At 47.6% G+C, this 23,401-nt stretch overlaps 1 protein-coding gene across 1 annotated transcript; it reads right to left on the bottom strand.

Annotated features, from left to right (window-relative positions):
* Positions 1-4,352: 4,352 nt before the first annotated feature.
* On the bottom strand, positions 4,353-23,124 carry ZBTB25 (zinc finger and BTB domain containing 25). The gene is made up of 3 exons (XM_005285894.4): positions 19,084-23,124; positions 15,526-15,705; positions 4,353-12,779 (listed from the first exon to the last, which is right to left on the bottom strand). The coding sequence occupies exons 1-3, from the start codon at positions 19,167-19,169 to the stop codon at positions 11,654-11,656; spliced, it is 1,392 nt and encodes a 463-aa protein (XP_005285951.1). The 5' UTR covers positions 19,170-23,124; the 3' UTR covers positions 4,353-11,653.
* Between the last annotated feature and the right edge of the window lie 277 nt (positions 23,125-23,401).

The following is a 23,401-nucleotide window of genomic DNA, read 5'->3' as shown; positions in this document are numbered from 1 at the left end:
GGCTAAGAGAGGGGCAGGAGCTATGCCCCACTCTCAAAGGTGCCTCATTTTGGGCTGGGGAGGAGGCCTGTATTTCTGCTTCACTGCTGTGAACCCTCTCCTGGAGTTGGGCACCTAAGCCAGGTCTTTCCTTTCTCGCAAAGAATGGAAGAAGAGATGATACAGCTGGCATCTCCTTCCTACCCAAGAGCCCGGTGATTAGAGCGTTCACTTGAAATGTGGGAGACCCGGTTTCAAATTTGTATGTTCCACTTTGTATGAAATATTAATGGGAGCAGGGACTGGGACCTGACCCCTTCAACAGCAGAGAGTGAGAGAACCCCTCCCCCCCCCCAGCATACCCTACAGCACCGTGATTAGGGCACTTCCCTGGGAGGGGGTGATACCTCTCTTTAGGTCCCTGCTCCACATCAGCCAGAGAAGGACTTTGAACCTGGTTCTCCCACATCCGAGGGGAGTGCCATTGGTGTAAGATAGCCCTACCCCCACCACTTCTAGGCACACGCTGCGAATACCCATTGGCCTGGGCCTGCAGTCGAGCAAGGCAGAGGGGTTGAGGTTCCTGCTGTGAGTGAGCGAGGTGCCCAGCTTCTCAGCACCATCAGGATGTGAGCTGTTTTATAAGTGCACACCAGCAGAAATGGAGCCCCCTCAGGGACTTTACAGATGGAAACTCAGGTGCCTAGGGAGTTTAGGCACCTACAGCGTTGGGCAGCAGCTGAGCACAGCTTTGAGAATCTAAATGTTGGGTTAGGTGCCTAAATCCCCCTGTGGAGCTAGCACTGGTGCCGAATTCTTTCAGCGGACACACATTGGAAGTTGTGTGCACATTAGCTAAGGGCAACAGTGGATCTCAGAATGTTAACCTTGAAATCTGACAATTTACACGTCAAAATTTGAACACTCGCTGCTGATGGGTGTGCAGAAAGCTCTAGATGAGGTGCGTGTCTGTCACTGTGCTCAGCAATGATAGATCTGTAGCAGGAGATATTGCTGAGTGGCAAGTGGGGGGGGGGGAGAGAAGTGAAATGTTCAACCCCTCCCCCCCCCCATTTCAGATCATCTCCATTCCTGCCCACAAGGGAGAGGGAAGGATGCATCATCTCCCTGTTGCTACAAAAACTCAGCCCCCTGCTTTTTTCTGAGTGCCTACAGCGCCCACTTTTCCCTTGACAGCTTCTCTAAAGCAGCGGTGGCTCATTGCCATCGTGCATTGAAATCTGAACAGGTTGGCGGCAGGAGAAATGATGGAGAAACATTCTGAAATTACAATTTCATTGAATTAAATATCCAAATCAATAGCCCAAGAAACGCTGAATTGACTGTACTATTCAGGGCACGCTGAACGCAATGCAAGCCTCTCTTCTTGTATCGACCTGAAGTTGCCGCAGAACTATCAATGAGTCAGGGTGTCTGCCATGACAGGCTGCCAGAATCAGGGCTGGTGGAGAAGGGCAGTGAGGCAGGCACGCCGACGTGTGCTGCTGAATTTAGGCTCGACTTGCCAGTGAGGGCAAGGAGGCCTTTATCACAGGCACACGAGGAAAATTAATAATCTGACCATTGCTGGGAAAAACCTGTTAATAAATATAGGGTTGGACAGGGGTGTTCCCTCATAAAAGATTTTACAATCTGGTTTGCTCTTCCTCCTTTGCTTTGGAGGCTGGGGGGGCAAGAGGGGGCACAATCGGCCCCAGCTCTATGCCTAGCACAGCTTGCTTCCCGGAGCATGTTGATATAACTGCACTGGCCAGTGGCCACCATACTGTCTGTGGTTGTGCCGGGGGAGGCTGGAATAGGGGCTCAACACACAATGCAGGGGTCAAGTATAGGGAAGTTTGGGGGCAGGCCTTACATCCCACCTTCCTCCCCTGCATGGACCGCAACCTGTCCCTAATGCAGGAACTGTTGTTCAAAGTCCTTACAACCGTTGTTCAAGTAATTGCTCAACAGGTGTCTAGAGAAAGATTTGCCCATAAAGCTGAATAACCCCCATTCTGTGGGGCAGGCATGATGCCTGGCTCGCTTCAGTTCCCAAACCCTCTTTCATGTGTTCGGCATAAAACGAAAAACTAGGCCCCTCACTCATCCCCTTTATGTCGAGGAGCCATTCGGCTGGTTACACTGTGCATCGGAAACAGCAATTTCACAATTAGGAGAGGCTTTCTGCGTCTTTGAAGCTGGGCCATTGGCTGTTTATCTGCTCAGTGGAAACACATCAGAGCCTTATAAATGATGTAATTACATTTCGGTGCTTTAAGCTCTGGCTTGTTGTCGTTCATAAACAGCCAGCTATTAAGAAGGTCAGACCATAGTCTAGCTTCATTTCATTTGTCTCCAAGTTTTTATTGCGCTAAGTGGTTTTCCTGGTGCCTGCCTTTGACAGGAACACCAGTGCGTAAAAGGCCCTTCTGACACAGCCAGCTTAAGAGCAGGAATGGTGTTCTTTTGATTGAAAAAACAAATTGGAGTTGTGTGACTGACGTTATCGCTTTCAGGTTCCCTGTAAAAGGAAATAGGAGTTTAATTTCTGACTGGCAAGGTTTATTGCTGGCTGAAGATTCAGGACAGGGGAAAGGCTGTAATTGGTGGTTGCTCACCGGAAGACTTTTTTTAAATTGTAGATACACACACAGCTGAAAGAATGGTTAGGTAGGTTTTGCAAGTCTGTATCCACAGTGATGTTAGATAATTGCAGTCAGCCTCCACATCACAGCATTTCTGTACATTTCAAGATGTTTTTTGTTTTTTATGGTTTGCTAGTGCAATTTTATGGGTCAATAATTTCAGGTCACTCCATGTTGGTAAAACTAATATTGTCCCTTCTGAAAGAGTATGTTTGTTGCAAATTTTATTTAACATCTTTGGGTATGTGTGCTGCGTCTCTGAAGTGGAAAGATCCAGTTTTGCTGGAAACATCACTTGCTTACCCCACCCCCATTCCCAATCTAGAAGAAATCTTAGGAAGCTGTCTGTGTTTATAGCCTTGACCTAGCCAGATGCCAAGATAATGCATGTGCATGTGAAATCTGTAACAGGCTTGTTTGACCGTGTTCAAGCTGGAAAAGCAGGATGACGGCTGCACTCAGAGCTCTTCACTGCTGAGGAACGATAATAGTGAAACCCAAGTCAGAGATCCCAGCTAAGCGGAGCCTGAACAGTTAATTTAGCTCAGGCAAGGGAGAAACTTGTCAAGTTGTGCATCAGTACCACCTTCTGGCCAACCAAGTCCTCACACAGGCAAAGTTGCCAAAGCAGTACATTTACCCTTGTCCGGGTCATCCCCCAGCTTCAAGGTGGCATTAATTTTAAGATGGGGCAAAATGTGGGGCTTAGAGGGAGGACGTGGGGATGGCTACAAGCTCAGTACCTAAGAAGGTCAGACCATAGTCTAGCTTCATTACATTTGTCTCCAAGTTTTTATTGCGCTAAGTGTTTTTCCTGGTGCCTGCCTTTGACAGGAACACCAGTCCTAGTTTTTCGTTTTATGCCGAACACATGAAAGAGGCTTTGGGAACTGAAGTGAGCCAGGCACTTGTTGGGCCACTCCAGAAGATAGGAGGCAATTAATTTGTTTTAATTAGGCCACAACTTTAGTCACCTACAAATATCTGAAGGTACCCAGCAATAAATTGTACAGTGCACCTCATCTTCATTCCTTAATCAGTTCCACATAATCGCCAACCTTCTCCCAGCCACTCCCTTGCTATCACCCTCCCCTCATATAAAGGGATATAAAAGAAATATATTTTCCCTCACCACCACCTTGGCCAAGGCCAGGTGGGGAGGGGTTGGTGGTTTCTTTTTCTTTTCTTTTTTGGCCTTCCCCACCACAGGTCTGGGACCCAATGGACTGGGACAGGGATTTAGGTTATAACTTATAACGTTGCGATTTAGTACTTAAAACTGGTGGTGGATGTCCAGTGCAGTCAGCTCCCCCATACCAGACATCGGCGCCTCAAACACCCCTTCCTCAGCTCCCTTAAGGAATGCTGGCTTTCAAATCTTTTTCCAAGCCATTTTTATCCACTATCTGGATCCCTGCCATAACAAGTACCTGCACTGGCCAGTCACCACTAGTTTTAACGTACTAAGTTGCAAATTTATAACCTCAATCACTACCCCAGCTCAGAAAACTGGAAAGGTTACATACCAGTATTTCAAAGAAGGCTTCACTGAAAAGGGTTATGATTTTTTTTTTTTAAACTTTTCCCTTATTTTTTGATAAAAGTTTTCAGTGTCCTCAGTTCATATTACAGACCATTTTTTCAGCTCTCTGAATTGATCTGTTTTTGTGTTGATCAAATAACTTCAGATATTTAGGAGTAATTAACGGTACCCAGTTCCTCTGCTTATTGTGTCAAGTGATTTTATTTCTATCAATAAAATACATGAAATGCATTGCTTTCAGTCCAATTGTAGAGCCTACACAGGTTCTCTTTTTAAAAGAATAGGGTACACATAAATTCAAACATACATTCCTCCGAATATTTTATAATACAATAATAAAAAGTATATTGATACATAGCCATGAGTGGCTGTCATGCCTACTGTCATTACTTGGAAATGTCGCTTTTTTCCAAGATTTGCATTTTATTCTGCAAATTTTTTATAATTAAGATATTTTTAGTAGTGGCTCCAGTTAACCCTATTTAGATTTGACAGTACTTCTGTCTCGCTAGCTTTTTTCAGCTGCATTCATCCAGGGTGGACTGATTTCTATCGCTGCAATTTAAATCACCCCTTTTAATCATGATAGGTATCAGGAAGCATTGAAATCAATGGTTTTGTACTTTTCAGTTATTTTGGTAAAGAAAGATTCTCATTGCTTGGTAACCAAAACATGTTGATTAGCAAGTAAATATAGACTTTATACTAAAAATGGTGCTTTACTGCCTCCAGAGTTTGCTGAAGTGCTAAACCAGCTTTTGACAACAGTAGCCTCTTTTGCAGGTGCAGGGAGAATATTTTCTTCATTTCAGTTTATTCAGCTAATTCAGTTCAGTCACTATTACAGAGGTCCCTGATCTATGGGATGCACCCCTTTGGGGGGGCATGAAGGAATGTTCGGGGGAGTGCAGCTGGGGCCTGGGCCAGCCCCCACAATGGGCGGGGAGGGAGCGCCACCCGGCTGCTGACCCCGTGACCAGGGTCCCGGCTGCTGGCCCCACACCCAGGGCTCCAGCTGCTGGCCTTGGCCCCTGGCCAAGACACTGCTCCTGCCCCTGCCCTCAGCTATGGCCCCAGCCTTGGCCCCCCTTACTCGTGTCTGCGTCCCCGCCTCCTGAAGCCATGGCCCCACTCCTGGGGGTGGGGACAGGGGTAATGGGGGGCACGAGGTAAAAAGTTTGGGAACCAGTGCACTATTATTAGTTGAATAAACTGAAATGAAGAAAATATTTTCTCTGTACCTGCAAAAGAGGCTACTGCTGTCAAAAGCTGGTTTAGCACTTCAGCAAACTCTGGACCCAGATGCTTGGCCAGTGACTTTCATCAGTTCAGTGGTTTGACTTTGTTTACAATCTGACAGCAAATATGTACTGCTTAATATTTTTTATTTAATTTAAACAATTTTAATAATTATAAGTTTACAAGTTAATATAGGTTGTCAAATTCAAATTGTAAATAGATTTAAAAAAAAAACAAATGTGAATTTAATTAAAAGAAAAATCCAATTACAATTTTTAAAATTATTTTTTAAATCGATTGTTACACACGCTGCATGACTCACGGTGGTATATAAAAGACATTCCATAGAAATACTCAAGGGAAACCCTTTTGTAAAGTATATAGCATTTCAAAGACGTGAAAAGTATTCAAGTCACAGATGACTGTACCAGGAAGGTTAACTGGAGAACACACTAGTAAGCCCTTCAGAAAATAAGGAACGATTACCTATCTTTTGTAACTGTTGCTCTTCGAGATGTGTTGCTCATGCCCATTCTATTGTAGAGCGCGCACCCACATGCGTAGTCATTGGAGACTCTTGCGTTAGCGGTACTCATAGGGCCAGCTGTGGCGTCCTCTGGAGTGCCGCGTTCATGCCACCGTATATCAGATGCCACCAGCCCTATGCTCTCTCAGTTCCGTCTTGCATACAACTCCGACAGAGGGGCAGGAGGGTGGGTAATAGAATGGCCATGAGCAACACGTCTTGAAGAACAAGAGTTACAAAAAGGTGGGTAACAGTTTTTCTTCTTTGAGTGCTTGCTCATGTCGATTCCATTCTAGGGGACTCACAAGCAGTGCCCTTGGAGGTGGACTCAGAGTTCACAGTCTTGCAGATTGGAGCACAGCTCTGCTGAAACCAGCGTCATTTTGGGCTTGCTGGATCAACGCATAGTGTGAAGCGAATGTGTGGACAGACAACCAGGTCGCAGCGACAATTTCTTGGATCGGCACCTGAGCGAGGAAGGATGCCAGGTATGCCTGCGCCCTAGTTGAACGAGCCATCATGATTGCCAGCGGGGGCACCTTCGCCAGCTCATAACAGTAGCAGATTCAGTCAGTGAGCCACGATGATATTCTCTGGGTAGACATTGGGCAACCCTTCAGTCTGTCTGTGACAGCAACAAACAACTGCGCTGACTTACGGAACGGCTTCATTCTATCTGTGTAGAAGGTCAGTACCCGCCTGACATCCAGGGTATGCAGCCTGCGTTCCTCATCCGATGCATGAGGCTTAGGGCAGAAGACCGGTAAATATATGTCTCAACCAGTATGGAACTGGGAGACGACCTTGGGCAGAAAGACCGGGTGTGGATGCAGCTGGACCTTTCCTTATAGAAGATTGTATAAGGCGGTTCCGATGTGAACACCCTGAACACCTCCGGGCCGAAGTTATAGTGACTAGGAAGGAGACCTTCCAGGAGAGAAGCAGAAGGGAGCAGGAAGCCAAAGGCTCGAAGGGGAGACCCATGAGCCTTGACAGCACCAGGTTCAGGTCCCAAGGGGGAACCACTCCTGGACATGCGGGTAAAGGTGTTCCAGGCCTTTCAGGAACCATGCCGTCATGGGATGGGTGAAGACCGACCTGCCTTGAAACGGAGGGTGGAACGCCAAAATGGCCGCCAAGTGTGCCTTGACTGAAGAAAGCGACAAGCCCTGGAGGTTAAGGTGCAGCAAAATAGTCCAGGATGTCCTGCAGCAGGGCTTCCGCCGCACAAGCGTGACGAGCTGCGGCCCAACACGTGAACTGCTTCCACTTTGCCACATAGGTAGCCTGGTGGAGGGTTTCCTGCTACCAGCAGGACTTGCTGGACACCAGTGGAACACCGCTGCTCATCCCCACTCAGCCACGCAGTAGCCAGGCTGTCAAGTGCAGCATTGCCAGGTTCGGCTGCAGCAGATTGCCGTGGTTCTGGGACAGGAGATCCGGCCGAAGAGGTGGCTGCAACGGGGTGGCTGCCGACAGACTCAGCAGCGTGCCGAACCACTGTTGCCGAGGCCACGCTGGGGCTATGAGGATGACAGCCGCTTTGTCTTGCTTCACCTTTAGCAAGACCTCATGGATCAATGGCGCCGGCAGGAAGGCGTACATCAGCGCTCCCCACCACGGAATGAGGAAGGCGTCTGACGGGGAGCTCTTGTCCCTGTCCTGCAGAGAACAGAACACTTAACAGGTACTTCACAACTAACTAACAAACCATTAACTATTTACAGCTAGAAGCACAAGGCTAAGGTAGAAGGGAAACCTCTGGCCGCTTGCGAGAAAGGGACAGAGGTGCTCCGACTGACCACCACAGGCAGTAAGAAGGAACTGAGAGGGCGCAGGGACGGCGGCACCTGATGTACCGTGTCATGAGTGCGGCTCTCCAGAGGGCACCACAGCCGGCCCTATGGATACCGCTAAGACAAAAGTCTCCGACGACCGCGCATGTCAGCGCACGCACACCTACAATGGAATGGACATGAGCAAGCACTTGAAGAAGAACATTTAAGTTTTTATGCTCACTAGTTTTAAAAGATACGCATGAACACAAAACAGTTATTTACCAATTTCAGAAAGTAAATTCCTCTTCACATTCAATATGATATAGTCACTACTACTATATAAATACATCACAGCTAGCTAATAACTCATGCAGATGTGACTTCTGCTCAGTTTCATTGTTCCCATTTAAGTATCCTTCTGGCAATGTTTAATTACACTTAGCACAACTAAAGACCACAACGTATAAGGAATATATATCCTAATTTGTTCTTTCCTGTAGCATGTTGTGTCTGTATGTCCTACTGTCATCAATCCTTGGTTTTGTTTTCATGGTCTACTGTTTAAAACACATTAACTAGTTGAGGTAAACCCTAGTCGGGAGTCTAAGGTTCAGCTTGACCAGGTAATTTGCCTTGTCTACATTAGGATTTTAGCGCATATTAACGAACATGTTAAAACCACACCTTTTTTCCTAGGTTGAAGTTACACTGGGGAACAAAGCAGAAATTGGCGTGGCTGCCCATTCAGAGTCATTTTTTTCTAAGCGTCAGTGTTTGCGAAAGAGGCTCAGCCAACAAGAAACAGCTGCGTGAGCATCCCTGTATCACCTTAGGAAGGGGCTTCAACCGTGGTGTGCAGAGACCCCCTCTAAGAAAAGTCAAGTCTCTGTCCATGCAGCTCTTGGCTTCCCTACTGAGTATAATATAAAGAAATCAAATCAAGAGGAGCTCAGTCCTAAAAATAATTAGCATATGATGCTTTGGTTGTTCAAAAATGTTTTGATTTCAGATTTTTTTCTGGGCCTGATCCCATCTCAGTAGAGCCCGGTGAAGTCTACTGACTTCAAAAGAGATTTGGACCAGGAATTTTGGCAGGCATTTTTCTCACCATTGTTCAAAGATTTTCCCCATCACTGTGCATTCGAGTGACGCAATCCCATGGTAACGGACAGGCAAAGGCTTTCATTGCTAGTCTTAATGCACATTTTTGGAAAAGTGCCTAACACATTTTTTGAGCAGCAGAGTGGAGCAGCTCGCAGCATCTATTCAGTACATATACAAAAATTGTTCTTTATATCAGAATTACTCCAGTTCGCTGTTGGCCGATTCCCCTCTCCCTCCCCCTCCCCCGCAAAGGTACACTTCTTTGGGCGCTCTTTATACCCCGCATTGCAGGAAGTGGTTTGTGATGCTCAGATGAAATAACGCTATAGAAGAGCAAAATATTAACCTGAGGTCAGAATGAATGTGAATGCACATTTGTAACTGACTTGGAAGAATACATTTTTGAGATATGCAGGACATGATAACAAAGACATAAAAAACTTCTATTTAAACAGTATTACGGTTGTAGAAGAGACAATGTTCCTCATCTATGGGTTTTTAATGTTCACATCACCCTAGTAGTTAGGAGCATATGATTCAAAGTTGTTCATATATAGAAATAACTTGCAGTAGGGAAAAGGATTTTCTTTTAAGAGATGGGGTCCCCTAGATCAGGGGGTTCTCAACCTTTTTCTCTCTGAGGCCCCCTTTGACAGGCTATAAAAACTCCAGGGCCCAGCAGGGGCAGGGGGGGCGCCTCGGGACAGGGGCCTTGCGAAAAGGTGTAGTTTGACTTCTATTTGGGGGGTCAGGGGTCATTGGGGCTCAAGCAACCTCCGCATGGTGGGGTCCAGGGAGGGAGGGAGGGAGTTTATATATTTAAATTATAACTCAAAGGTGGGGGGCTTAGCTCAAAAAGTTTGAAAACAGCTTAGAGTGCAGGGAGGTGGTAGCTAGGGGCTGTGTGTGGGCAGGGAGAGGGGCACTAGGGGCTCAGGGTGTAGGGAGAGGAGTATTAGGGGCTGTGCGCGGGCAGGGAGAGGGGCACTAGGGGCTCAGGGTGTAGGGAGAGGAGTATTAGGGGCTGTGCGTGGGCAGGGAGAGGGCACTAGGGGCTCAGGGTGTAGGGAGAGGAGTATTAGGGGCTGTGCGCGGGCAGGGAGAGGGGCACTAGGGGCTCAGGGTGTAGGGAGAGGAGTATTAGGGGCTGTGCGCGGGCAGGGAGAGGGGCACTAGGGGCTCAGGGTGTAGGGAGAGGAGTATTAGGGGCTGTGCGCGGGCAGGGAGAGGGGCACTAGGGGCTCAGGGTGTAGGGAGAGGAGTATTAGGGGCTGTGCGCGGGCAGGGAGAGGGGCACTAGGGGCTCAGGGTGTAGGGAGAGGAGTATTAGGGGCTGTGTGCGGGCAGGGAGAGGAGCACTAGGGGCTCAGGGTGTAGGAAGAGGCGTATTAGGGGCAGTGTGCTGGGAGGACTCCCCTGCTGTCCCTGTTCCCGGAGGAGTCTGCCAGCCACGGAGCTGGGTCTTCCCACCCAGGGGGCTCTTACCGGCTGCCTCTGCAGGAGCAAAGGGGGTTGGGAGCTGATGAGCAGCTTCAACCTGGGGCATGAGCAGGAGAGGAGGGAATGCTGCAGCTGCCTGCTCCATGGCACCAGCCAGAGCCACAGCTGCCCCGCACTGCCTGGCTCTGGCTTCCCACCTCCAACCTGGCCCGGGGGCGGGGAGAGGAGATGAGGGGAGACTCGGGGGGCGTGTGGAGGTGCCCCCAGGACTGCCTTGATCTTGCGCTGCAGTTTGGGGGGGAGGGGGCAATGCCCTCCATGTCTTTACTCTGCCCACCATGGGCTCAGGGTTTCTGCTCCACAGGGAGCACCAGGGCTCGGGGATTCAGCCCCATGCCTCCTGGCTTCAGCCCGGTAGGGGTCACGGGCCATGAATCGGGGCTTCAGCCCTGCACCTCCCCCGGCTTCAGCCCAGCAGGGGGTGCCAGGGATCGGGGCTTCAGCTGCGGGGGCCGCGGCCCCCTTGAAAGGGCAGGGAGTCCGCAGACCCCTGCCCTAGATCCTCTTGGAGGAGACTCTTCACCTGGATCTCATTCCATCTTACAGAGGAAGGTTCATTAATGGGACCCTTTGAAGAGCTTCAGTAGGATTTGGTTCCACATTTGTGGAGGGGACTGATCAAGCAGGGGGAGGCCTGCTGGGCTTGGAATGGGGAAGGATGCACATTAGTCCTCCTGCAGTAAAGCACTTAAGTAGATGCTGCACTTAAAGAATGTATTCAAAGTCAATGGGACTGCAAACGCTTTCTGAACCAGGGCCACTGTCTCTACATCAACCCCTGGGATTACCAGGAAAAGGGAACAGCCTGAGGTTTATGTGCTGTAGCTTGTTCATTTCCCACATGTCCTCTGTACTTTGGGTTATTCTCTCTTTCTAGGGAATTGATATTAACCTAAAAAAAAAAAAAAAACTAATCAAGAAAAGCAATATCCTCTGAACACATTCCACCCACTTTGGTTTCAGAATAATTCTAAGGACACACACTCAATCCTAAAGTTCTTCTCAGTATACTAGATGCTTAAACCCCATACTCACTAACTTCTACAATCTCATCTTGGGTAACACACAGGTCAATTAATTGGTCATTTATGAAAGATGGATCTAAGTTATCTGGACACTGCCGACAAATAGCTTGTTCTCTAATCAACTTGGATTTTAAGATTTAAATATCCAAGTAAAAGGGTATACATAATTGTTACAGTCTCATCTCGCTGAAGACAGAGCTGTTAGGTGAAGAGAAAACTTCAGAAGAGTACCCAGAACATTCAGCAAAATGGAAGGACACAAACAAATTGAAGCATTCACGCTTTCAGCTCATCAGAGGCAACATACAAAGCTATTCTACGAGGATTGCATCAACATTTTCTGGAGCAAGATCAGACTCCAATGCACATGATGAATCTAGGTGATCTTGAGAGAGCCTGGAACTTTTTACTGTACAATCAGACCAACTGTCACAATAAGGATGAAACCTGTGGGCTACTGGGTTACCAAACCTTTGGCATCGGTTGTATTTGTATTGTTTCCCCTTGTGTGTGTACATGTGTTCTAGCAACTGGCTCTTTCGGAGAAATTTGTGGCCACAGACTGTGCAACTGATTTTTCTCTTTCTTGAAAAAGAGAAGTTGCAGTTTAACTCCACAGGCTCAGTGTCTTTGGAGATTAGCGACAACTGGCCATACTGTAACGGCTCTGTGTTACTATGGCTTGGACGTTCTGACGGATGCTCATTCTCTTTCAGTAGGAAGGCACCGAGCCGGTGACTTTCAATAGCTTCCCCCTTTTCAGTAATAGGCTGCACTTCACCAAGGTCATTGCTCTCCAGGATGGAGGCTGGGACGCCAAAGGGAAGTGAGCCAGAGACGTGAGTGTGCAGGTGTTCCCGCAAATTGCCACGGGAATCAAAACGCTCCCCACAGTAATGACATAAATGCATTTTGAGATTAGTTTTAGAAACATCTGGAGAGGGCGACGTGTGACTTTGGGACACCACTGGCTCGGGGTCACATTTCTCCTGCTTTATAGACACAGATGATTTCTGAAGCTCCTCCACTGGTTTGACAGCTGCTTGGGTGGAAGGATGGGTGATCTGTTGTTCGAGGGTACCATCATCTAGTCCAATGGCAAGTGAGAGCTGTAACTGTGGGTGATCGCCCTGGTTAGCAGACCTGTTGCTGGCATTTGTCAGATTTTCTTTTGCTCCAAGACCTTCCTTTGTTGCTTTGTGTGCAGTTGAGATCTGAATTCCATATAAGTTTGAAGACTGCATCGTCTCTGGGGAAAGTATCTGGTTCATTTTAATTGCAATGTGGGAAAGGTAGTCTGCATGGAGAAATCGAATGCCCTCCTCCAGCCGGCTGGGGTTGACTGTCTGCTTTGGACCTTTTCCAGTGTACATGATGTGCAACAAGTAGCTGAATATGTCCGGTTGGATATCTGTAGGCTGAATCTTTATGCATTCACTGTTTAAAACAAAACACATGATTAAATATATCTGTTTCTCCAAACGATAATTCTGGCCATTATTTAAGCGTTCATGTGGCCCATCATTTACTTTGAGAGAACATTAGCTACCTTTCCCAGATTCAGAATAAATCTGACACATGCACAAAGAGACGGACATGGGCATAATTTACACGTGCAATTATAGTGACTGCGTGCAAAGCTGTATTAATTGGGCACGAATGTGACCAGTTAGCCATACACTCACTCATTTGTATATGCAGTGTAACTTTGCATGCCACTGCAGTAATTGTTTGCAAATTATGAATTCACATATTGTGTGTGATTCTGAAAATCTGGACCTAAGTCTATTGCTATATATTTAAATAATAATTCATTATTAAATTCAATAATTAAATAATGAATTCAACGAGGTGGACTGATTTAAATCAAAGTGATTTAAACCATCAATCTTAATCATGATTTAAATTAGCAAGGAGGAAACTTTGATGTAAATCATCAATTTTAAACATGTTTTGCACTTGTACTTTTTAGCTATTTTCCTAAAGGAAGGTTGATTTTCATTGCTTGGCAACCATTAAAACATGTTGATTTGCAACTAAATATAGCCTTTTCACTAAGTGTCATTTTTTTTGATAACCAGGAGGATACACTATATCTATACACATTTATTTAAGCAATTTGATAGATTAACTTGCATTTATTCAGATTTTTGATTATTACATTTATTATGTTAGAACGTGGTGAATGATGCATTTCCTATTTACTAGATGATTACTTGTGATTTGTGTCAAGCTCTATTTGGATGGATATTCAAATTCAATTAAAAATGCACATAAACAACATTTTAAAAATTTAATTAAATACAACTACTTTAAATGTGCTGGATACATAAGAAAAAAGTGCATTAAAATTAGCAAAACATATTTTATATTAAAAACTTGCTAATTTATTAAACAAAGGAAGAAATTTCTGTAGTTAGTGACTTGAACTGATTGTTTCTGGTCACCATGTCCTTCAAATTTTAGAACAAGTAGATCTCATCCTTAAACACCTAGTTTTTATTCATAGTTTAGAAAATGAAGATGGTTTTCCTGTTTTTCTTAACTTTGAATGAACTAGTCATTGAACTGAGCGAGTTGAATAAACTGAAATGAAGAAAATATTCTCTCTGCACCTGCAGAGGAGGCTTCTGCTGTCAAAAACTAGTGTAGCACTTCAGCAAACTCTGGGTCCAGATGCTTAGAGAGTGACTTCTACCAGTTCAGTGGTTTGACTTTAAAACATGGCAGCAAATATGTACTGCTTAATATTTTTTTACAATATTTAATTGGCCTTAATAGATTATAGTAAGTTAAGCATTAAAATAGGTTGTCATAAATTCAAAACTAATTTTACATAGGTTTCTTTTAAAATAAACCTGTGTTTAGTTTAAATAATATATATATATATTGTTAAAAATCATTGATTTTTATCCACTCTGCATTACATTAGGTATATATTTTATCAGCTTTATGTCCCAATGTCATTAAATGGTATTGATTATAATGAACACTCAGCACTAATCTCTCACTCCCAGCCATCAAAGCACTTTCCAATTTCCAAATTTTAATCACAGAGACTTCAACATCGCTGAAGGAGTAATTGCAGATAGGAAAGTGAGCACACAGACAGAGACCAAATCTGTAGACAGCAACTCCATGTCAGAGGCAGGATTAGAACTCAGGAGCTATCCCGTGTAACTACAAAATCTGACCACTTTGTACCCAACTGCGGTGCAGCATCTGAATGTCACCATGAGGTGACTGATATACAGGGCCGGCTCCAGGCACCAGCCTGGCAAGCAGGTGCTTGGGACGGCCGCTCCGGAGAGGGGCGGCACGTCCAGGTATTCAGCGGCAATTCAGCGGACGGTCCCTCACTCCCGCTGGGGGCAAAGGACCTCCCACCGAATTGCTGCCACAGATCGCAATCGCAGCTATTTTTTTTTTTTTTATGGCTGCTTGGGGCGGCCAAAACCCTGGAGCCGGTCCTGCTGATATACAAGGCTCTATGACACTTGAAATGAATTGATGGTCTCAGTGCAGTCTGTTAACTCTAAGTGTCTGCAGCACAATATTGCACTGTCACCCTTGCTAGTAGTTGCAACAGCAAGGACATGAACTGAGTGAGTTTGGAAACTGGACTACACCGGTCTCCCCAGAGCCATTTGGTGACGGAGTGTGGGAGGAAGCTTGTCCAGCCATCAGGCATGCTCTGTGTACTCTGTAAATAAATACAAAGTTAGTTCCCAGGCCTTACAGGTCAACAGTAAACACGAACTCTGAACTCAATTTTATTTTTAAAACTTCAACGTTGGTCCAAATGGTAAGCCAAAGTATTGTATTTATTTCTATGTACACACAACTTCAGTGAAAAATTCTAGGCATTTGCCGCTTAAGAAAGCTGTGATACTTCTTCAACTTTTGTTTCTCTGTTCATCCCTCTTTAAATGTGCAGCAATGCCAGATGTTGGACCTGAACTTTGGCTTATGCTGATTAAACAAGTAAGATCAAAAGGACTTTCTGACACTACATTCTAGGCTGGAAATGAACTGGTTTTAGAAGGTTACAACTCCATAATTGTTTTATGTAACCAACCCCAAGTCATCTAATCCCTTGCTAATGTTCCTTCAGAATTTAATTCCCTTTGAAGAATAAATTTTAAAAGTTGCCTTAAATGCAGAAAAAGATGTATGTTCTTACCTTGTCTGGTGAATAAATATCATCTTAAAGTAGTTTGAAAAAGCAGCTAGCACTGCTCTGTGGGCCTTGAAGTAAACATCTCCTATTGCAACTGTACAGTCACAGAGAAAACCAAACTCACGCTGCATGTTCAACTGCTGCAGGAGGACTAGACTGTGACTAGCTGTATCCATGGCGTTTCTAAAGGCAAAAGAGGACAAAATTTGAGTTCTTGGTGAAGTGAAGATAATTGTAAGTAGTATCAAAGACCAGTTTATTTCACTAAGGAAGTTATAAAGGCGCATAGTGTGGAGGTCATACAAAACCTAACGAGGTTCTCTGACAGTGCAGTATGTTAACATCTGCCAGGTGGTATGTACACCACAATTTAGTAACTTCGCCCACTGATATCATTAGGAATGCCCCAAACAGTCTACTGAAATTGAAAAATGATCCTCTATTTTCCTTTGTGCTGGGTAGAAACTCCAGATTTTTTTGTTAAAAAGAACATGCTTCATCTAAACAGTCTAAAGTTACCAAACCTTAATGTCAAATGGACTCTGCTTGACTTCTGACCTTTCCCCCAGAACTGAAACTACTATAGAATAAGAAAACCATTTATCCAAGTCAGTGACCTCTATTCACTGAAGGTCTAACGCTACATTCTCTGTGGAACCAAAACTTCCACTAAGAGTATGTCTACACTACAATGTAAGCCTGGGCTCAGACTCAGATTTAAGCACAAACCCCCATCTGTCCACACATAAGTAGGGCTGACTCCAGAGCAGTGAGCCTTCAGTACCCAGGCCCTAGCTGGGGAGCAGGGTCCCACTGCGAGTCCGGTCCAAACTTTATCATTTTTCAGTGTGGACACAGCTCCGGGCCAGGTCTCCAGACTTGTGCTCTGAGAGTCCGACAAACAGTACCTCACAATCCCCTGGGCCAGTGTTTCTTGCCTTTCTATCCCAAGATTAGCCAATCAACTCCCAGGAAACAAACGCAACCTCCCTCCCCACCTTCACAGCTGCTCAGTGTTTAACCTTTCCATTTCATTCTGAACTGAACAGAGTTAACTGTTCCCTCCCTGCATTAGTTATGACCAGTGAGAAGAAGTGGTCCTTTGCTGAGCACAATGGTCATGGGACCATAGTCAGATTCTAGTAAATCTCTCGTTTGAGACAAACAAGACATTTGATTTCTGGAAGAGTACCAGAAATGACCATGTGTACCATGAAATATTGGATAAGTCAGCTGTGTTGGGGATTCAATGGATTGAAGCAGAGGGGCGGATCTCATGGCTCAAGACAGACTATTGGAAAACCAGGGATGAGAACTGCACTTCTAGGAACTTCCTGTCATCCTGCCTTTTACAAGGAATTTGACCAGATGCTGGGAATTGCACTGAACCCACAGTGGTTCACAATAGCCTGATGAATGGGGATGGCGACCTTCTAACCCCCTGAATCTAAGGGCTTGTCTACATTTTAAACACAGCAGAGGTACGGCTGCAGCTGTGCCACGTCAGTGAAGATGCTGTCTACACTCACAGGAGGGATTCTCCTATTGGAATTGGTAATCCATCTCCCCGAGAGGCGGTAGCTAGGTCGACGGGAGAATTCTCCTGTTAACCTTGCGCTGTCTACAACAGGGGCTAAGTCAGTTTAACTGCCTCATTCTGGGGTGTGGATTTTTTACACCCCTGAGTGAGGTAGTTATACCAACATAATTTCCTAGTGTAGACCAGGCCTAAAATAGTATGGGAGGGGAGCTAGCAGCTGCTGGATCAAGCTCATGAAGTGACTCTGATGCTCACACCAGTCCCCAAGGAAGCTTTGCTGCCGGAGCAGCCACAACATGGCCAGGGTCCATACTCTGAGGAACTGTTTGATATGGCCTGGGGGAAGCAGCCTGCAGCAGAAATAGAAGTAGTGACGAAGCTTGGTAAGTTTCGGTCTCCATGTTTGTTATTAACATACCAATGGGAGAGATGTCCAGCTTATGACCCAAGGAAATTTGGGGATTGGTCCTGCTTTGAGCAGGGGGTTGGACTAGACGACCTCCTGAGGTCCCTTCCAACCCTAATCTTCTATGATTCTATGAAATTATTGTTACAAGGTGATAGCGTGTATCAGCTAATGGTGGAATGCACGCCAGCACCATGGTGAGTCCCACCCCTGACCACCACGCGGAATTCAGAACGGATACCGGGAAGTGCAAACAGCAGCAAAACAAGCAGTTGTGAAAACATTTTTACTAGATATTCAGAAGTTGTTAGAAAGACCCTTACATTGCCTTCTCTGACAGTACACCATATCATACAAATCAGCCATGCCAGAGCGGACCAAGCCACCTGTAAACTGTACCAAGGGTGCAGGGGAAATGTAGTCCATGGGTGACAAATTAACTCTCTGAAATACACCAGGGGGTTGTATGTAATCCAGAAATGTGTCACAGATGGGGGCGGATGTGTGTGCTTTATAATTCTTTGTTACAGAAGTATGCGGGGAGGATTTAGGTAATGCATTCCCTAATATGAGTCGAGGTGGGAGGGATAGCTCAGTGGTTTGAACATTGGCCTGCTAAACCCAGGGTTGTGAGTTCAATCCTTGAGTGGGGGGTTTGGGGCAAAATCAGTACTTAGTCCTGCTAGTGAAGGCAGGGGGCTGGACTCAATGACCTTTCAAGGTCCCTTCCAGTTCTAGGAGATGGGATATCTCAATTAATTAATTAAGGAGTCCCTGTTGTGTGTAGACACCTATGGAAATCTGTCTGTAAACCCACTGGAGGTAGCCAGGAGAGGAGTAACTATCAAATTCACTGTGATCACAGCCATAGGGAAGTGCTGGGGGAGGAGAGAACAAACAGGACCTGGCTCCCACTACTTTAATTATCCTGCTGAGTCTGACGTTCCCTTTGACATGACCAGAGACGCTATTATGTGTCTACACTACAGTGAGCGCCTAGCACAATAGGGCCCTCCCTGGTCCATGCCTTGGGATTCTGCACGTTACACCAATACACGTTATTATTAATAATAAAGAATAATAATACTGCACTGCCGGATCTAGTTCCTCCTGGCCTCGTTTTACACGGGTCTGCACCTCTCGGCAGCTGGCGGCCCAGTCTCACACGCACACAGTCCGTTGCGGTTTAATTTCAGACCACAGCAGCAAGCCCGCTAGTTTATTACGTGGCTGCTGCTCACAAGCTGCCATGGTTCATCCGGCCTGCAGTCTAGCTCATGGGTCATGTCATTCCCCCTCCCCATCACCGACTCACGCCCGAGCCATTGTCTTGCAAAGCCCCAGCGTTAAGCTCGTTAAGCAGCGTTAAGCACAACAGAGGCCAAGAGGAGCTGCCGCCCGACCTATCCAGGAGCACCGGGCAGGCGGGCGGGCGGCTGCTCCGTGTCCGGGAGCTGCAGCCCGAGCTGCAAGGATGAGCCAGGCAGGGGCCAGCCACAGCTCCGGGACTGCTGCTGAGCAGCGGCAGCAGCGAGGCCGGGCCCCGGGGAGGCGCTGCAGGGACGGAGAGCGGCAACGGGCAGCCCCTGCGGCGCGGGCGGGGCTCGCGGCTTACCGGTGGGAGGCTCCAGCCTGCGCAGCTGTTGGCCCGGGGAGGCGGCCGCGGCTCGCGCATGCACCGGGCCCTGGCGCGCCTCTCATCTCGGCCACGCGGGGTGAATCCCCCCACCCCCCGGGAGCGGAGGCTGCTGCAGCTGCAGCGTCCCCGTGCGGCTGGAAGGGCCCCTCTGCAGCCCCCCCCCCCGAGCAGGGCGGCTCAGGCTGGGCTGGGGGCCCTGCCCCTGTGCGCGCAGCGGCACTCTTCCCGTACCGACCCCCTGGCGCACAGCGAACAGGGGCTGGCTCAGCGAGGGGCTCCCCTTGCCCCAAGCGCTCCTGGGGGGCGGAGGTAATGGGCAGCTGGCCCCCTATACTGCGGGGAGGGGACAGTGCAATGGCTGGGCGTGAGCAGCACCAACAGGGAGCCAAATCTGCCGAGCCCTATGGGGCAGGCAGGCCCTGCCTCCCCCGGCCGGTGCCCCGGAGCAGCAAGCGCTGAGCTGCCCCCTGGGGTGGGCCTAGGCCTTTGCAGGGGGTGCTGCTCCCTGCTGCCCAGACACCCCGCGTTAGTTCACTGCACAGGCGTTTCCTTGCTCTGCTGATCTTGGTAAGGAGTAAAAAACTTGTTAAAGGGACATTTACAGCCTGAGAGCATCACGTGCCTAGGCCTTGGTCTGACGCTGCCCAGCCCAGGGGTGTATCTTAAACCCCTGAGGGGAGCCAGACGGAGCCCAGCGCTGCAAAAGAGCGTGGGCACAATGGAGCGTGAGCAAGCAGGGGCTGATTATCCTATGCAGAGACCAGACGGTTTGACCCTAGCCTATCAGGATCCTAGAGCTGTGTGCTCCCTCATTCCCCCTTTCTCCACCATGACAAGAGCTCCATCCCCCGTCATTAATCCCCAAAGCCACATGCCCTGGGGTGTGTGTCCTCATATCCCCCTTCCATACCATTATTTCCTATTCTCCCCACCTCCATTCCCCTCATGCCAGGAACTAATGTGTGCCCCTTTTTCCCTATCATGCAGGGGCTCGTTATAACCCCCCTGCCCTCTTCGATAGGTTGTTGAAGCAGCTGGATGTGTTTGACGTTCCTCTAGTGTTATCTGGCCTGATGATCTGCTAGGTCACTCCAATCCTCAACTCTGGGAGCCAGCCTTACCCTGCTCTGCTGTGAGAACCCCCACTCCCAGGCTGTTCACGCACAGCCTCTGGCATGCAAGCTGCTCCTTGGATTGTGCAACCAAATGACGCTAGCCAATATCTCTGGTTCCAGACACAACCCTAGGAACCTCCGTTTTGCAGTGTCTAGTTATGCCCACTGGACACTGCAAACTTATATGTGTTAGTCAATTTAACAAATAAATTGATATGTACCAGGCTTGTTATCCCAAGGGGAGACTCTGTCATGCTTCAAAACAAACGCACTGCTTCCAGTAGAATAAACAAACAAATGTATTAACAGTGAAAGATGGATTTTAAGTGATTATAACTCAGAGCATAACAAGTGGGATTTGGTCAAATGAAATAAAAGCAAAATGCATTCTAAGTTGATCTTAACATTTTCAGTGCTCTTACAAACTTAGATGCTTCTCACCACAGGCAGCACCAGGCTCTCCCCTTTGATCAGTGCTTCAGTCGCTTGGTGGTGATGTCTGTAGATGAAGGTGGAAGAGAGAGGAAGAGCATGGCAAACATCTCTCCCTTTTATCATGTTCTTTCTTCCCTCTTGGCTTTGCCTCCGCTCTCATTCAGGGTCAGGTGAGCGTTACCTCATCGTAGTCCCAAACTGACCAAAGGAAAGGGGGTGACTCACTTGAGAGCCCAACAGATCCTTTGTTGCTGCCTAGGCCAATGTCCTTTGTTCCTGTGAGGCTGGGCTGGATTTGTCCCATACATGCCCTGATGAGGTGTGAACTGTCCCTCTGATCTTGGAGAGTTTTTGCCTGGTTTTGTTTTAAGCCACGAGGACACATTTTCAGACTCATAACTATATACATGAAATTACATGTATAACATGTAATTATAACATTACTATAACAACAATGCTCAGTGCATCATGAGCCTTCCGAAGACACCCGACATGACAAACTTTGCATTGGATACCACACAATCATAAGGATGAACGTGGGGGTGCTGGGTGTTCCTTCGAGGTACAGAACGTCACACCTCCCTCCTTAGTTTTCTGCAAGAGGATTAGTCACTGACTATCTCAAAGGCAGTTTGTGTTATAGTTCTCTTGGCATCCAGCCATTAAAGCCATGAGGCAGTGTGCCTCAGTTCCCCCATTCACACACAGCAAACCAGGTTTCTCTGCTGTGATAAGCTTTAAACCTGCTTACAGGTATTAATTGAAAAGTAGTATTATCATAAGGTTTAACATCCATGTCAAAATTCTTATCCCCAAAACTTAACATTAATACCAAAATTTTTATCTCAGATGTGTGTTTACAAGTATCTTTATGATACCACACCCTCTGTTCAGATATTCTAGTTTGAGGTTAGTTTGTTCATTACCTATGGTGTCCTTTGACTCTTTCCCATGTAATCAGTCACTGGCTTTTCTTTCTCTCCAGTGTTCCCCATTGTGTGGGCTCTTAATTTAATCATGTTTCTAGCACTTTGGTGCCTCAGGGTGTAGCAAGATAGGTGTTCAGGGGGATCCTGCACATTGGCTGGCCCTTTGGGGAGCAGTCTCCCAACCCCAGGACTGTACATATGCAGAAAATCCAGCTCCCCTTTTGGGGTTACCCTATGTTTCCCCCTCCGAGCACTGAGTCCTTCCCTGCCCCTTAGAGGGCTGTCATTTATGCTCTCTGGGCTGGGTGTGTTTACCCTTTAATCAGATGCACCTTTTCCCAGCAGCTTTCCCATAACTGCTTTCTGGGTCTCACCAGCCTGGGGGAAGACACCCCCATCTCTGTCAGTTGGGTCATTTGTATTCTGGCAAACTACCGCCTGGCAATTTCCTGGTCTCAACTCGTCTGTTATCATTGGCATTGGAGTTGCATCTTGATTTAAAGAGAGACAGTTACTCGCCAAAAATTTATCAGAAATAGCATTCTGACAAACTGGGACCTGGATTGGGGTACCCTCTGCCACCCCTTTCTCTGCCCCTGAGAAGTTAGCTGCGTGACTGCTCCCCTCCGGGAGGTCAGTTACACAGTTCCTTCTCAAAACCTGGGTCACAGGCTGAGTGCCTGGGCACACAGATGCTGACCCAGCCATCCTAGTGTCCTGGGCATCCTGCCCCAAGTGACTAGTGAGGAGACATTCCTGTACCCCCACTATTCCTTCTCCAATTTCCTCCTCTGGGCCCCCTCCCAAGACACATTTCTCTGTGCTCCCTAGGAAGGATTCTAGCTGTTCTTCAGCTACAAAACTTTGCCAGCTAACTGGAACAGTTTCCTTAATCATCGACACCTCTCCTGCCCCTGCGGGCATGTTGCCTTCTGCTGGAAAGGAGCTAGTCTCAGCCCCTCCTGTACTTGGAAGCACCCTGCTTCCCTGTGTTACAGAGTCACAGGAATCCTCACCCCCCTCAATGGTTTCTGAGATCCCCCTGACCCATCTCTGGGACATGTTGCTCTATGCTCCCTAGAGCCGGTTTTGCCTCTGGTTCAGTTGCAACCTGCTGGCAGCTAACAACCTCAATAGTTCTCTCCCTGGTAGGCATTACACCCCCATCCTTTCTTGATGTGGTGTTGCCTCCAGCTGTAGTGCAGGAGCTGGTCTCAACCAATCTCCCACCTGGAAGCATGTGGCTTCCCCCTGCTGCAGAAGAATCAAGGAGACTCTCTCCCATTCTCTCAGCAATTCCTGAGACCCTACCCTTTCCCTCGGGGGGTCCCAGCATAAAACTCCCTCCTGCTCATAGGTGCCGAATTCCCTGCTTTCCCATGGGTGCTCGACCCCCCCCTCTCTGCCCCCACTTCACCCCTTCCATGCGGCCCCACCACTGCCCTGCCTCTTCCCATCTCTGTCCCACCCCCATTCCAACCCCTTCCCCAAAGTTCCCACCCCAACTTCCCCTCCCACCCCTATTCCAACTCCTTCCCCAAATCCCCGCCCCTTCCCCTGAGCCTGCCACGTTCCCGCTCTTCCCTGTCCCTCCCTCCCAGCACTCTGAGGAGCGGGGACATGGCGTGCTCAGGGAGGGGGGGAGGAGTAGCAGGTGGGGCGGGGGGTGAGGGGAGCTTGGCTGCCAGTGGGTGCAGAGTACCCACTAATTTTTCCCCATGGGTGCTCCAGCCCCAGAGCACCCACGAAGTTGGCGCCTATGCTCATGCTGTGGGCAAATACTTTAACCTAAGCTACATGGAGAAAATTATTACC

The sequence above is a fragment of the Chrysemys picta genome, chromosome 4 (assembly GCF_011386835.1).
Source record: "Chrysemys picta bellii isolate R12L10 chromosome 4, ASM1138683v2, whole genome shotgun sequence".
NCBI lineage: Eukaryota > Metazoa > Chordata > Testudines > Emydidae > Chrysemys > Chrysemys picta.
This window is presented reverse-complemented; position numbering and strand designations above follow the sequence as displayed.

Coding starts and splice junctions, on each gene's coding strand:
- ZBTB25 (XM_005285894.4), bottom strand. CDS start 19,169: ATGAGAGGCGCGCCAGGGCCCGGTGCATGCGCGAGCCGCGGCCGCCTC. Junction 15,706..19,083: donor CAGGCTGGAGCCTCCCACCG/GTAAGCCGCGAG, acceptor TTTTGCCTTTAG/AAACGCCATGGATACAGCTA. Junction 12,780..15,525: donor ATATTTATTCACCAGACAAG/GTAAGAACATAC, acceptor TGTTTTAAACAG/TGAATGCATAAAGATTCAGC.